Source organism: Oncorhynchus keta, chromosome 4 (genome assembly GCF_023373465.1).
Source record: "Oncorhynchus keta strain PuntledgeMale-10-30-2019 chromosome 4, Oket_V2, whole genome shotgun sequence".
Taxonomy (NCBI): Eukaryota; Metazoa; Chordata; class Actinopteri; order Salmoniformes; family Salmonidae; genus Oncorhynchus; species Oncorhynchus keta.
Window position 1 is genome coordinate 38,553,662 of NC_068424.1, and position 15,346 is coordinate 38,569,007.

The 15,346-nt window shown below is 44.3% G+C and overlaps 1 protein-coding gene across 11 annotated transcripts in view; it reads left to right on the top strand.

Moving 5' to 3' along the window:
* The window catches only part of arhgap12b (Rho GTPase activating protein 12b), a 99,617-nt gene that overhangs the window by 51,082 nt on the left and 33,189 nt on the right, over positions 1 to 15,346 (top strand). The window contains exon 1 of one of the 11 annotated variants that reach the window (XM_052506743.1): positions 10,019 to 10,311. The exons of the other annotated variants lie outside the window; for them this stretch is intronic. Coding sequence (XP_052362703.1) covers positions 10,225 to 10,311 — 87 coding nt within the window. The 5' untranslated portion in view covers positions 10,019 to 10,224. Of the gene's footprint in view, positions 1 to 10,018; positions 10,312 to 15,346 lie in introns of those variants that run through there. 11 annotated transcript variants of the gene reach the window in all.

Below are 15,346 nucleotides of genomic sequence, written 5' to 3' on the forward strand. Positions count from 1 at the left end.
GTGGTGGATCCTTTCCTTTACCAAAGTGTTCTTTAGACTCCAGTCTACTAGGTCTGAAAAATGTATTCACTCTGGGTGAAAGTTGGATGATGGCTCGCTGACCACCCCAACTTTTTGTCTCTTCAGGGCCGGGTACCATGGTCCAGCATGCCTGCCTAGGCCCTCAAAGCAACATTGAGGAGTGGGGTAGTAGAGAACACTGATTTAACAGAAGTAGTAGTAGAAGAAGAAGGGGAATCTCTAGCCACCATGGAGACTTTTGACCAATGGGGGATCTGATACCTTTACATAAACGTGAACAAGCCATGTCACTCCAAACCCACCAGATTGGCCTGACTCAAACCGTGTCATTATCCTGAACCAATCACAGCAAAGGCATTAAGTGTAGATTACCCATTAGCTAGTGGCTTAGCTGTCAGCTGTCTGCCTGCCCTGACTGGGAGGAATGCTGGTAATTCCAGCTGAAGGCTTTCCTCCTCCATGTTGTTAAATAAAAAATAAAGAGCGACGGGAGAAATTTCAAGGCTTAAAGAATTCGGTGGCACTAGCTATATCTGGACTGAGTGGGTAGGATTACTGTGTTCTGTTGGCACACAGGCTGTTCCCTACATAGTGCACTACTTTTGACCAGAGCTCTATGGGCCCTGGTCAAAAGTAGTGCACTATATAGGGAATAGGCTGCCATTTGGGACAATGACCTAATAACGTCTTGTATGGGCCATCCTGAGTTCAGATTCTCGTTCTGAATGTTTACATGTGGCCTAGGTGTAAATTCCTCAGCGTTAGCTTCTCCAATCTGGTTCTGAGTGTAATGTGCCGATTGAACCGCAGACCTACTACTCTGTACAAAGATACTTGAGATGCAGGGAAAGCGATCTTAAGAGGAGGAACACTTTGGCTACTAACTAACTCCATTAAATAAATGGTATTATTTGTCCCTGTAACGTCAGTTCCCATTGTTCTCTCCTCTTATCAGAAACAAAGAAGCCAGTGTCACCGCTGCTGGAATTGCAAAATCAAAACAAATTGATCCTGTTATGGTTTTGGCAGGTCATCCAACTCTTTGAGCCAGCAGCTATTTATTAGCCTGTCCCTTCTGTCCCTTTCAGGAATTTAACCTTAATCTATCACATATTCCTGATAGCTTAGTTGGTGTCTGTGCCTGAGTAACAGATACTGGTGCGTGTATCTCTGTACTGTATGTATCTGTTGGTGTCACGCCCTGACCTTAGAGATCCTTTTTATGACTCTATTTTGGTTTGGTCAGGGTGCGAGTTGTGGTGGACATTCTATGTTTTGTGTTTCTATGATTTTCTATTTCTATGTTTTGGCCAGGTATGGTTCTCAATCAGGGACAGCTGTCTATCATTGTCTCTGATTGGGAACCATACTTAGGTACCCTTTTTCCCACCTGTGTTTGTGGGAAGTTAACTTTGTTTGATGGCACATAGCCTGAAGCTTTACGGTTTGTATTGTTTATTGTTTTGTCGGCGTTATTTCAAACAAAAGAGAAAATGTACGCTTACCACGCTGCACCGTGGTCCAGTTCTTTTAATGGCCGTGACAGTTGGTCTGTCTGACAGGCCTAATATTAGTTTTCTGTTGCAAAAAGTTTTGCTACGTTGTTCCCAAATGAATACAACCCTGGTTCAGAGAGTATTGAAGGAGGGGTGGGAGAGCAGATCCTGGAGAGAGTACAGGGTCCTGGGGGTCAGGGGTCAGGGTAGTAGTATGGCCCCAGCTGGGGATGGATACATACCCTTTGACCTCAGCCACACACACACTGATATCCCACTCTCACTTGGCTCCCCAATCTAACCAGACAGCTGCTCCTTCAGTCCTCCAGGCCTCCAAGGCCTTGTCCACCAACCTAAGAGACACTGAGACGCACCCAGACTCTCAAATGGCACCCTATTCCCTTCTGTAGCGCAATGCTTTTGACCAGCACCCTTACGGAACAACCACATGATTTCACATGTGGAAAATCACATGATTTTGGAACAAAAATAAGTCGTCATAATAAACAGTCCTTTTAATGTACATGACTAAATTGTTTATTTATACAGTAATTATTATTCACCTGGGATTTGAACTCACAACCTCTTGGTTCATGGAATTCCGATCTTTCTGCTATGTCACCACGCCTGTGTTAATAACCGATTTCACCTGTATTCTTACACTTTGGACTTCAAAGGGAATCTCAGCTTTGTCAAAAATAAACTCAAGAAAAACAATTCTGTATCAAAGTGATTCAGGAGTCACATTGAAACAGAATAATATTCACAACCAACATTAGACAACTATACAGAAAACCCTCAAATAAGTAAATTAAATCAGTGGTGAAATAATTGTCAGAATAACTAAAATAGCAGTGCAGATGGCACTCTTTTTTTTGCTAAGTGCAGAGATGCGTTATAGGTAATGAATGTGTATGGGAATGCCACAATGTGAAATGTTCCAAAAACATGTTTTCACATGTGAAGTGTTCCAAAAGAAAGTTTTCAAATCATGTGGTTTTTCCATAAGGGGGATGACAGCATCTGAATTTCCTGCGATGCCATCAGGTCTGTGGCCATGACCGAGATCGTCCACAGATTTATTGGCAAGAATACATTTCTGCACTGCTTAAAGTTACCCATAATCATGTCAATAATTGTGCGATTTTTCTGAAAACACCTTGCAGTGCTCAGGGACACTTGACATTAATGATCTCTGGATTTGAACTTGCAACCTTTTGGTCTGGAGTGCATTCATGTCTCAGCAGTGCCACCAGATACTTATTTGTTACCAACAACACACACTGAGTGTACAAAACATTAGGAACACCTGCTCTTTCCATGACCTAGATTGACCAGGTGAATCCAGGTGAAAGCTATGATCCCTTGTTGATGTCACCTGTTATAACCACTTCAATCAGTGTAGATGAAGGGGAGGGGACGGGTTAAAGAATGTTTTTTTAAGCCTTGAGACAATTGAGACATGGATTGTGTATGAGTGCCGTTCAAAGGGTGAATGGGCAAGACAAAATATGTAAGTGCCTTTGAGAGGGGTATGGTAGTAGGTGCCAGGTGCATCGGTTTGAGTGTGTCAATTCAAGTCCCAAGTGTGGTCCCAGTACAAAATAGTACAAGATTTGTTTCAGATGAACTGAATACAGAATACAGCAGCACACAGTCATTTTATAACACCAAGTTGTTCTGTATACTTTAGGCAAAGTGCAAAAATGTATTCTTGGCAAGATACAGAATGTATAGCCTCCATTAGGGCCACATACCTGGTGGTGCAGCAGGAACTTCACATACCTAGCAACCAAGATTTTGTGAATTTCAAATCTCAAGAGAGGTTTAGTCCCAAGTAATTCAGGGGACCATGACACAATGCCCAAAAGCATTCCTGGGGATGTTCCTGGAACAAACCAGGAACTAGATCAAACCTGCAGGATACCTGACTGTTTAAGTTGAAGTAATGCCAATTATGCTTTTTAAGGTCAAATATTCTCAATGACATTTGACACGTGGGTTTTCACATGTGCTCAAATGTTGTCACGTGCAGTTTTATGGTATCACATGTTGAAATGTTGCATCCCATGTTACAGTTATTTCACATGAGATCATGTTATCACATGAGATCATGTGAAATTCATGTGTTTTTTCCAGCGAGTTGGGTCCCATACGTGTGTGTGTGTGTGTGTGTGTGTGTGTGTGTGTGTGTGTGTGTGTGTGTGTGTGTGTGTGTGTGTGTGTGTGTGTGTGTGTGTGTGTGTGTGTGTGTGTGTGTGAGAAAGAGAGAAAGAGACTTTTTATTTGTCAATTCTCTCTGCTCATCCATCAAGGGCGGCAAGGTGGCCTAGTGGTTAGAGCGTTGGACTAGTAACCGGAGGGTTGCGAGTTCAAACCCCCGAGCTGACAAGGTACAAATCTGTCGTTCTGCCCCTGAACAGGCAGTTAACCCACTGTTCCCAGGCTGTCATTGAAAATAAGAATGTGTTTTTAACTGACTTGCTTGGTTAAATAAAGGAAAAATTAAATTAAAAGTGTTTGCTTTCACAACTCATGCCAAATATAAACTGTTCCATTTTGTGTGTATAAACTAGCATGGGCGGGTTGTCCCAGATACGAGTCTGACCAGTCTGATCCCCTGCTCTAGGTAAGTAAAAATTTCACTGTAAGGCCTGTTGTATTTGGCGCATGTGACAAATAAAATTTTGATTTGAGTTAATCCTCTCGCTAGCAGCCCAATGTTCCCAATGAACATGAGCACAGATCAGCAAGGACAGAATGGGGGGGATACCACTCCAGGCGTTCCTCCAGCCTTCTTCCTCTCCTCCTTCCTCACCACATGTTGGTTCCCTTCATTCCTCCCTCCAACCTTCATTAATGTTGTACTGCATGATTTTTGAGAAGTGAAGTAAAACAATAATGATACAAATAAAATAAAAAACAATTGAAAGATAAACCCAATGATCGGACAGACAGAGTGCGGTTTAGACCCCATGGTGAAATGGATCAGTAGGCTACAATCCCAAATCACAGCCTAATCCCTACACAGTGCACTACTTTTGACCTGGGTAGACATAGGGAGGGAGTAAGACATCAAGGGAGGGGGGGGGATGCCCTGATGAATTGAAGCTGTTCTGAGGACAAAAGGGGGTGCTACTCAATATTAGAAAGGTGTTCCTATTGTTTTTTACACCATTTATAGTCACACATTCTCAAAAATAAGAGTATGGTTACGGTACTGTGTTGTATTCTCGTTTACAAAAAGGTCAGAAGGTACACATAAGGTACCTTCAGAGGTACACACACACAGGAGTTCACTGTTGCTATGGAAAAAGGGGGAAAGCTGTCTGTGTGTGTGTGTGTGTGGGGGGGGGGGATTCAAAGAGAGAGCTGGAGATTGAGGAGGAGGCGTTGGGAATGTCATGCGAAATGTCACAGATGTGATGATGGGGTTGATGAGTGAATGTGGTCTGACTGATACGCAGTGAGGTGGAAATGTAGGTTAATCTGGTCATATGGCACCATACCGCCCTCCAGGCCTCCCTTTAGTCGTGTGTGTGTGTGTGTGTGTGTGTGTGTGTGTGTGTGTGTGCGCGTGTGTGTGCGTGTGTGTGTGTGTGTGTGTGTGTGTGTGTGTGTGTGTGTGTGTGTGTGTGTGTGTGTGTGTGTGTGTGTGTGTGTGTGTGTGTGTGTGTGTGTCCAGCAGCATGGGAAAAGGTGCAGAACAGAGGGGCGTTGGCTGATCCTTTTATGGATGGATGGAATGGGGGAAAAAAGAGCTGATGGAGGCGAAGGAAGCAACGAGAGAGGGAGTGGATTGATGTGCAATTAGCAGAGAGAAGATTGGATCAATGTGTAGAGAGGACGAGGTGCAGAAGGAGAGAGAGGGGTCGCACCCTCCTCTGCATCATCCATCAAACCATGCTCTACTCATCCATGTGATTTACTACTAGTTGTGTGTGTGTGTGTGTGTGTGTGTGTGTGTGTGTGTGTGTGTGTGTGTGTGTGTGTGTGTGTGTGTGTGTGTGTGTGTGTGTGTGTGTGTGTGTGTGTGTGTGTGTGTGTGTGTGTGTGTGTCGTCATGGCCACAAAGCGAGGAGCAAGTCAGCAGCCCCCTTCTCTCAACCCTCCATCCCTCAACCTCAGTGACTCAGGGATAGTTCACCTTACCCTGTAAGCAGTCTGTAGACAAGGTATGACCAGCAGTCCATGCTTTGGTTTAGTTTCCCTGGCACTGTTTCAAAATGCATTTATGGCACAATTCCCATTTAGCTTCTTGTGGCACAAATCCCATTAATGTCATAGGATCGATATTAGCATTTTTTTTCACATCTTGCACAAATCGTGACATCGTTGAGCGTCACAATCCGTTTTAGATACTTTCGAAATACGTGCACAAAACCAAAGCATGTATTGCTGTCATACCTTGTCCATAGACTGCTTACAGGGTAAAAAAAACAATGGGTCATTTTGTGGTTTGAGCGAACTATTCCTTTAACTCTTGTGTAACCTGGTCACAGTAAGACAACATGCTGAGCTGGCCCTGCATTACATTAGCTGTACCTGTGCGACTGACTTCAGTACACACTGAACATCCAATGTGGCTTATGGGGTTGCACCATAAACACTAAAACAGTGATATTCATTGATACACTCCATCCCTAAGAGAAAGTATCTGGATATCCAAATGGAATGGACTCTTTGTTGATCGGTGTGTGTGTGTGTGTCTGTGTGTCCAGGTCATGTTTGTTTCTGTGAGTAGACATCTATATGGGGTGACTGGAGTGTTATGTTGAGGGATGGGAGCTTGGGGGGATGCAGCCCGGAAGCAGTGCAGTGGTGGTGTTGATGGATGATGTGCAACAGAGAGGAAGGAATGTGTTAGAGTGGGATGCCATGTGTTCAGCCTGCCAGTGATAGAACCCCCCCCCCCCACCCTGTGGCCTGAGGGAGACACCTAGTGGTCACAGAGAAACTGCAAGATGGTCTCTTACTGCTCTCTACCCTTCCACCCACACGACATGCCAGTGAGATTTACAGCTTACATAGCACACAGTTTCTGCTGTAAAGGACGGGGAGAACAGTGAGGGAGAAAAAGAGATATGGCAAGAGAGGGAGGGAGAAAGGAAATGGATAGAGTAAGTAGACTGACATCATGCTCTACCTCATCAAAAATCACAGTTGTCTTCATTAGGCAGATATCGCCCCTAACTACATATAGGCTACCATATCGCAACTCCATATACAGGTGTATAAAATCGAGCACACAGCAATGCAATCTCCATAGACATACATTGACAGTAGAATGGCCTTACTGAATGGCTTAGTGACTTTCAACGTGGCGCTGTCATAGGATGCCACCTTCCCAACAAGTCAGTTTGTCATATTTCTGCCCTGCTAGAGCTGCCCTGGTCAACTGTAAGTGCTGTTATTGTGAAGTAGAAACATCTAGGAACAATAACGGCTCAGCCAGAAAGTGGTAGGCCACACAAGCTCACAGAACGGGACTGTCGAGTGCTAAAGCATGTAAAAATCATCTCTCCTCAGTTGCAACACTGCCTCTGGAAGCAATGTCAGAACAAGAACTGTTCGTCGGGAGCTTCGTGAAATGGGTTTCCATGGCTGAGCGGCCGCCTAGCATCACCATACGTTGGCTGGAGTGGTGTAAAGCTCGCCGCTATTGGACTCTGGAGCAGTGGAAACACCTTCTCTGGGATGATGGATCACGCTTTCACAATCTGGCAGTCCGACGGACTAATCTGGGTTTGGCGGATGCCTGGAGAATGCTAACTGCCCGAATGCATAGTGGCAACTGTAATGTTTGGTGGAGGAGGAATAATGGTCTGGGGCTGTTTTTCATGTTTCGGGCTAGGCCCCTTAGTTCCAGTGAAGGGAAATCTTAACTCTATAGCATACAATGAGGTTCTAGACGATTCTGTGCTTCCAACTTCGTAGCAAAAGTTTGGGGAAGGCCCTTTCCTGTTTCAGTATGACAATGCCCTCATGCACAAAGTGCGGTCTATACAGAAATGGTTTGCCGAGATCGGTGTGGAAGAACTTGACTGGTCTGCACAGAGCCCTTACGGCAATCCCATCGAACACCTTTTGGGATTAGGCCTAATCAGTGCCCAACCTCAGTAATGCTTTTGTGGCTGAATAGAAGCAAGTCCTTGCAGCAATGTTCCAACATCTAGTGGAAAGCCTTCCCAGAAGAGTGGAGGCTGTTATGGCAGCAGAGGGGGGACCAACTCAATATTAATATCCATGATTTTGGAATGCGGTGTTTGACGAGCAGGTGTCCACATACTTTTAGTCGTGTAGTGTACCATATTGCAACATGCAAGGCAATGAACCTATGTTTAACCTCTGCCAAATTCTCAATTAACCCCCTAACTAAGAATTATTTAATTATCCCTGTATCTCCTTGCAGGTGCACCTAGCTAAAGTCACAAATGGGTATTCCCTACATAGTGCACTAAAGTCACAAATGGATATTCCCTACACTACTTTTGACCAGAGCACCAAAGGACCTGCTCAAAAGTTGTGCATTGTAAAAGGAATAGGGTACCATTTGGAATGCAACCACAGTCTGCTACAGGGATGCGTAATGCATTCTAATCTGCTTCTGGGCCGTTACTGTTACTCACCCTGAGTGGAGAACTCATTAATCAGGGTCTGCCTGGGATGGTGGACAGACAAGGCAAGAACACTCTGCATTCAATAGCTCAACTCTCCAACAGTCAACCCACCGTTCCAGTTTATAGTATCCCCCCCAACCAGGTCCTTCTCTCTGCATTCCAACTCATCCCAAACCATCTCAATTGGGTTGAGGTCGGGGGATTGTGGAGGCCAGGTCATCTGACGCAGCACCGTCACTCTCCTTAGTCAAATAGCCCTTACGCAGCCTGGAGGTGTATTGGGTCATTGTCCTGTTGAAAAAAAAATGATAGTCCCCAAGTCCAAACCAGATGGGATGGCGTGTCACTGCAGAATGCAGTGGTTGCCGTGATGGTTAAGTGTGCCTTGTATTCTAAATAAGAGCAGAGGCAATTCTGGGTCTTCCATTCCTGCGGCGGTCCTCATGAGGGCCAGTTTCATCATAGCTCTTGATGGTTTCTGCGACTGCGCTTGAAGGAACTTTCAAAGTTATTGAAATTTTTCGCATTTGACTGACCTTCATTTCTTAAAGTGATGATGGACTTTCATTTCTCCTTCCTTATTTGAGCTGTTCTTGCCATAATATGCACTTAGTCTTTTACCAAATAGGGCTATCTTCTGTATACTACCCCTACCCTGTCTCAACACAACTGATTGACTCAAATGCATTAACAAGGAAAGAAATTCCACAAATTAACATTTAACAAGGCACACCTTAATTGAAGCTGGTTGAGAGAATTCCAAGAGTGTGCAAAGCTGTCAAGGCAAAGGGTGGCTATTTGAAGAATCTCACATATAAAATATATTTTGATTAGTTTAACACTATTTTGTTTACTACATGATTCAATATGTGTTATTTCAGAGTTTTGATGTCTTCACTATTATTCTACAATATAGAGCATTGTAAAAAAAAAAAACATTTAAATTAAAAAAAATAAGCAAAACCCTTGAATGAGTAGGTGTTCTAAAACTTTGACTGGTAGTCCACATGCAGAACACAACAGTGACACTTGAATGTGGTTCTTAAGGAAGTTAGTGGATTGTCTTCCTCATATATGATAGAGATTCTGATGTTTGGTGGTGTTCATCAATTATTGTAGTTACCTTGATCCCATCACTAGGGGGCATAATCTTACTAAACACCAGGGACTGAACAGTTCGGCTACTTCAGGTAAACTGACTGAACTTTGTCAAGTTTCTCTCATAATGGGCTGAACTACTAGTAGTAGCTCTATAGAGGAGATAATGCTGGGATAACTGGGCAATAGCAGCTCTATGGATGGTGATCGGTGTCTTGATCTCACTGCTGCACATGTTGTTTCTATTACTGTTTTGTGAATGTATAGAGCAGTATAAATATAGGATCTATGCATGGCTCACACCCCCGTCTGTCCTTAGCACTCCCCTTATGGCTAGTTCATCTGTCAACACTCAACATTGTGACTGCTCTGGGCTCATTGTGACCCAACGTCAGGGTATAGAGACCCTGTTTGACTTTACACAGAAACACCATGCACATGCGGTCAGGGTCACACGCAGATACACACACACACACACACACACACACACACACACACACACACACACACACACACACACACACACACACACACACACACACACAGGCGCACCCATACACAAAGACAGAGGAGGAAGCATGCATGCACACACACACACACACACAGAGGCACACACACAGGCATACACATGCGTGTGTGCGTACAGACACACACAAACACAATCGCTGTCTGTGACAGAGAAAACCCTGGGGGAGGGAACTCTCACTACCACTTCCTGGTGTGTGTGTGTGTGTGTGTGCGCGCGTGCGTGCGATCATGTATATTCGTATGGCAGGGGGAGTGATATCTTATTTCCTCTGGCTCTCTGACCCATAGCCAGTATCTCAAGTTTCTCTCTACCTTTCGGAATAGACTGATAGAGAGAGACTGAAATAGAGAAAGAGTGGGATAGGGACCGACAGATAAGAAGAGAGGAGTAGTCCAGGAAAAGAGAGGGATAGCCCAGGGGATCACTTTTTTGGGATATCTAACGCTGCAGTCCATCAACCATGAGCCGCTTCAGTACGTTTAAAGGCTACAGCAGGACAGAGGAAGAGGAGGATGATGAGGTGTTTGTCTGCAGCCCGGGATATAAGGTGACGGACTGAAGCTATCTGAAGCTATCTATATAGCTATCTGACAATGTGGGAGGTCTTTAGTTTGACTTAGTAGTGACATAGTAGGTGATACTTGTACTTGATATATATACTTTCAGCTCATTCTTTAAAATGTATGTTGAAAATGTTTGCCTGTTTATAAGTAAACTAAATAGGCTGTTGCTTCGTAAAGTGTCTTCTTGACTTTGTCTTAAATGGCATTTGTCAGCACTGTGTAGGGGACCTTCTATGAGCTAAAAACGTCAAAGCAACACTTTGTTTAACTCTTATTTCATACAGTCCATCCCATTTAGCAAATGAGGGCACCTCGTTTCTCTTGGCTCTCACTGTAGTCAGTTCATTTCTGAGTTTACTGCTAAGCTTTAAGGCACTAGAAAGAAACCTCTTCTCAGTGTGTGTGTACTGTTAAGTACATTTCTGGAGTCATTCCCTGCTGATGTGGACTGGATCATATGAACTCAAAATGTTGAGGAGGAGAGCAATACACTGCTTATAGAAATCACAATGATATGATAGATGCCAGTGAGCACTAAAACAATTGCCTTCTCAGGAAACACTACAGTTTGTATTGCCATTCATTTTGACCGTCTAACCTTTCCTTTGAGCATATCACTTTTGTCAGATTTACATACGCTCTTCTTATAATTTATAACAGATCACGCCAATTCTCATTCTAATTCTCAGTTCCTCTGCTGAGTTTGGCCATTGACAGCTGAGCTTCCATGTAAAAGTTGCCTTACTATTATCTGAACCTTAGGGCTCTGTGATTGACACCCAGCTGTAGAAAATATAGTAGGTCTCTACACAAAAGATTCATTTTTCAATTTGTAAATGATTTTCACCGTACTTCACTAGAATCATACACAGACATTTTGCCTAAAGAGCCGCCTTCAGTGTATTCACTCCCAGCTGCCCATGTCTTTTACAAAAGCCACAGTAAGAACACTTGATAACAATAGATAAACAACAGGGCCTTTCCTGCTGCACACACACACACGCAAACAGACACTCACACGCACTGCAAACTTCATTCACTCTATTCCAACACAGCTCTACAGGATATTAAATCATTATTTTGGAGTATATTACTGTTATTCCAGGCCCAGCAGGAATCCCCATCTGTTTCCAGGCTAGAGAATGTCTGTCTGGCTGTACTGTCTGGTGTTTTACTCAAACTGCCCCCCCCCCGTTCTGTTCCATTTCCTCTAGAATTCCTCACCTGCCCGGCTCCGCTTGTCTTGTCTTCCATACACAGAGAATACAGAACTAGGCAGACAGCCTATGGCACTGAGAGCTATATGAAGAATCAGCAATGGCCAGGTGCAGACCTGGGTCCAAATACATAGGCCTATTCAACCCAGTATCACAGATTATTGTGAAATAGACACAAATTGCTTATTGGAAACTTGTGACAGGCACAAGAAAACATACTTTTTTTCGTGACCAGTACACGATTTTTGTATACAGTGCATTTCAATTACAGATAAAGACAGTAGGTTACTTGAGACAGAAACGATTGGAGGGAGGGAGGTTGGTCGGGGAGGATAGGATAGGTGGGTGTATAATGTGAATGTGTTCGAATCTCATCATGGATAGCTTTATCATTTTTCTAATTAGCTACTTTGCAACTACTTACTACTTTTGAGCTACTTTTCAACTACTTAGCATGTTAAGTAACTCTTACCCTAACCCCAATCTTAACCCTTTAACCTAACTCCTAACCCTTTAACTACTTAGCTAGCATGTTAACTAGCCCTAATCTTAACCCCTAAACCTAACCTTAACCATAACCTTAACCTCTGGCATAGCTAATGGTTAGCCATCAAGCTAGCATAGCTAACATTAGCCACGACAACTTGGAATTTCAATCAAATTGAAGTTTATTTGTCACGTTCGCCGAATACAACAGTGCTTACTTACCGGCCCTAGCCAACAGTGCAATGTTTAAGTAAAAAATAGGTATTAGTTGAACAATAGTAAAGAAATAAAAAACAACAGTGAAAAATAACAGTTGCGAGGCTATAAACAGGCACCGGTTAGTCAGGCTAGTTGAGGTAGTATGTACATGTAGGTATGGTTAAAGTGACTGCATATATGATAAACAGAGAGTAGCAGTAGCATAAAAGAGGGGCTGGCGGGTGGTGGGTGGCGGGACACAATGCAGATAGTCCGGGAAGCCAATGTTCGGGGGCACCGGTTATTCTGGCTAAATGAGGTAGTATGTACATGAATGTATAGTTAAAGTGACTATGCATATATGATAAACAGAGAGTAGCAGCAGCGTAAAAGAGGGGTTGGGGGACAATTCAAATAGTCTGGGTAGCAACTTCATTACCTGTTCAGGAGTCTTATGGCTTGGAGATAAAAGCTGTTGAGAAGCCTTTTGGTCCTAGACTTCATGCTCCGGTACCTCTTGCCATGCGGTAGTAGTGAGAACAGTCTATGACTGGGGTGACTGGGGCCTTTTGACAATTTTTAGGGACTTCCTCTAACACTGCCTGGTATAGAGGTCCTGGATGGCAGGCAGCTTAGCCCCAGTGATGTACTGGGTCGTACACACTACCATCTGTAACGCCTTGCGGTTGGAGGCCGAGCAGTTGTCGTACCAGGCAGTGACGCAACCAGTCGATGTTGCAGCTGTAGAACATTTTGAGCATCTGAGGACCCATGCCAAATCTTTTCGTTTCCTGAGGGGGAATAGGCTTTGTCGTGCCATCTTCGCGACTGTCTTGGTGTGTTTGGACCATTCTAGTTTGTTGGTGTTGTAGAGACCAAGGAACTTGAAGCTCTCAACCTGCTCCACTACAGCCCCGTCGATGAGAATGGGGGCATGCCCGGTCCTCTTCCTGTAGTCCACAATCATATTTCTTAGTCTCGGTTACGTTGAGGGATAGGTGCTGTCTCTTCATTGTTGTGTCGTCTGCAAACGTAATGATGGTGTTGTGGTTGTGCCTGGCCATGCAGTCATGGGGGAACAGGGAGTACAGGAGGGGACTGAGCACGCACCCCTGAGTGGCTCCAGTGTTGAGGATCAGCGTGGCAGATGTGTTGCTACCTAACCTCACCAGCTGGGGCGGCCCGTCAGGAAGTCCAGGATCCAGTTGCAGAGGGAGGTGTTTAGTCCCAGGATCCTTAGTTTAGTGATGAGCTTTGCGGGTACTATGGTGTTGAACGCTGAGCTGCAGCCAATGAATAGTATTCTCATGTAGGTGTCCCTTTTGCCCAGGTGGGAAAGGGCAGTGTGGAGTGCAATAGATTGCGTCATCTGTGGATCTGTTTGGGCGGTATGCAAATTGGAGTGGGTCTAGGGTTTCTAGGATAATGGTGTTGTGAGCCATTACCAGCCTTTCAAAGCACTTCATGGCTACGGATGTGAGTGCTTTGGGTCTGTAGTCATTTAGGCAGGTAGCCTTAGTGGGCTAGGGACTATGATGGTCTGCTTGAAACATGTTGGTATTACAGACTCAATCAGGGTCGTGTTGAAAATGTCAGTGAAAACACCTGCCAGTTGGTCAACACATGCCCGGAGCACACGTCCTGGTAATCCGTCTGGCCCCGCAGCCTTGTGAATATTGACCTTACTCATGTCGGCTGCGGAGAGTGTGATCACACAGTCGTCCGGAAAAGCTGATGCTCTCATGCATGCCTCAGTTTTGCTTGCCTCGAAGCGAGCATAGAAGTGATTTAACTCGTCTGGTAGGCTCGTGTCACTGTGCAGCTCGTGGCTGTGCTTCCCTTTGTAGTCTGTAATAGTTTGCAAGCTCTGCCACGTAAGATGAGCGTCGGAGCCGGTGTAGTACGATTCAGTCTTAGCCCTGTATTGGCGCTTTGCCTGTTTGATGGTTCGTCGAAGGGCATCGCAGGATTTCTTAAAAGCTTCCGGGTTAGAGTCCCACACCTTGAAAGCGGCAGCTCTACCCTTTAGCGATTGTTGCCTGTAATCCATGGCTTCTGGTTAGGGTATGTACGTACAGTCACTGTGGGGACGACGTCCTCGATGCAGTTATTGATAAAGCCAGTGACTGATGTGGTGTACTCCTCAATGCAATCGGAAGAATCCCAGAACATGTTTGTCTGTGATAGCAAAACAGTCCTGTAGTTTAGCCTCTGCTTCATCTGACCACTTTTTTATAGATCGAGTCACTGGTGCTTCCTGCTTTCGTTTTTTCTTGTAAGCAGGAATCAGGAGGATCAGAGGATTTGCCAAATGGAGGGCAAGGGAGAGCTTTGTACGTGTCTCTGTGTGTGGAGTACAGGTGATCTAGAATTTTCCCCCCTCTGGTTGCACGTAAAACATGTTGATATAAATTAGGTAGAACTGATTTAAGTTTCCCTGCATTAAAGTCTCCGGCCACTAGGAGCGCCGCCTCTCGGTGAGCGGTTTCCTGTTTGCTTATTTCCTTACTGAGTGCGGTCTTAGTGCCAGCGTCTGTCTGTGGTGGTAAATAAACAGCCACGAAAAGTATAGATGATAACTCTCTTGGTAAATAGTGTGGTCTACAGTTTATCATAAGATACTCTACTTCAGGCGAGCAAAATCTAGAGACTTCCTTCGATTTTGTGCACCAGCTGTTGTTTACAAATATACACAGACCACCACCCCCCGTCTTACCAGAGTGTGCTGTTCTATCTTGCCGTTGCAGCGTATATCCTGCTAGCTGAATATCCATGTCATCATTCAGCCACAATTCCGTGAAACATAAGATGTGACAGTTTTTGATGTCCTGTTGGTAAGATAATCGTCATTGTACCTCAAATAATTTAATGTCCAATGATTGTACGTTGGCGAGTGATGTTGACAGTAACGGCAGCTTTCCCACTCACGAATGTTTTATGAAGTTTGTGTTCCGGAGTTCTAAATTGAGCAGCTGCTGAAAAATTAGCTCCTGTATATATTGAGATTTAAATGTTTTTTTTAGAGTGAAGTACATCGAAAAAAATCAAGAGAAAACTGCAAGACTCAATAGAAGACAAAACAAGGAACAAACCAAAAAAGACAGGCTTTTGAAAAAGT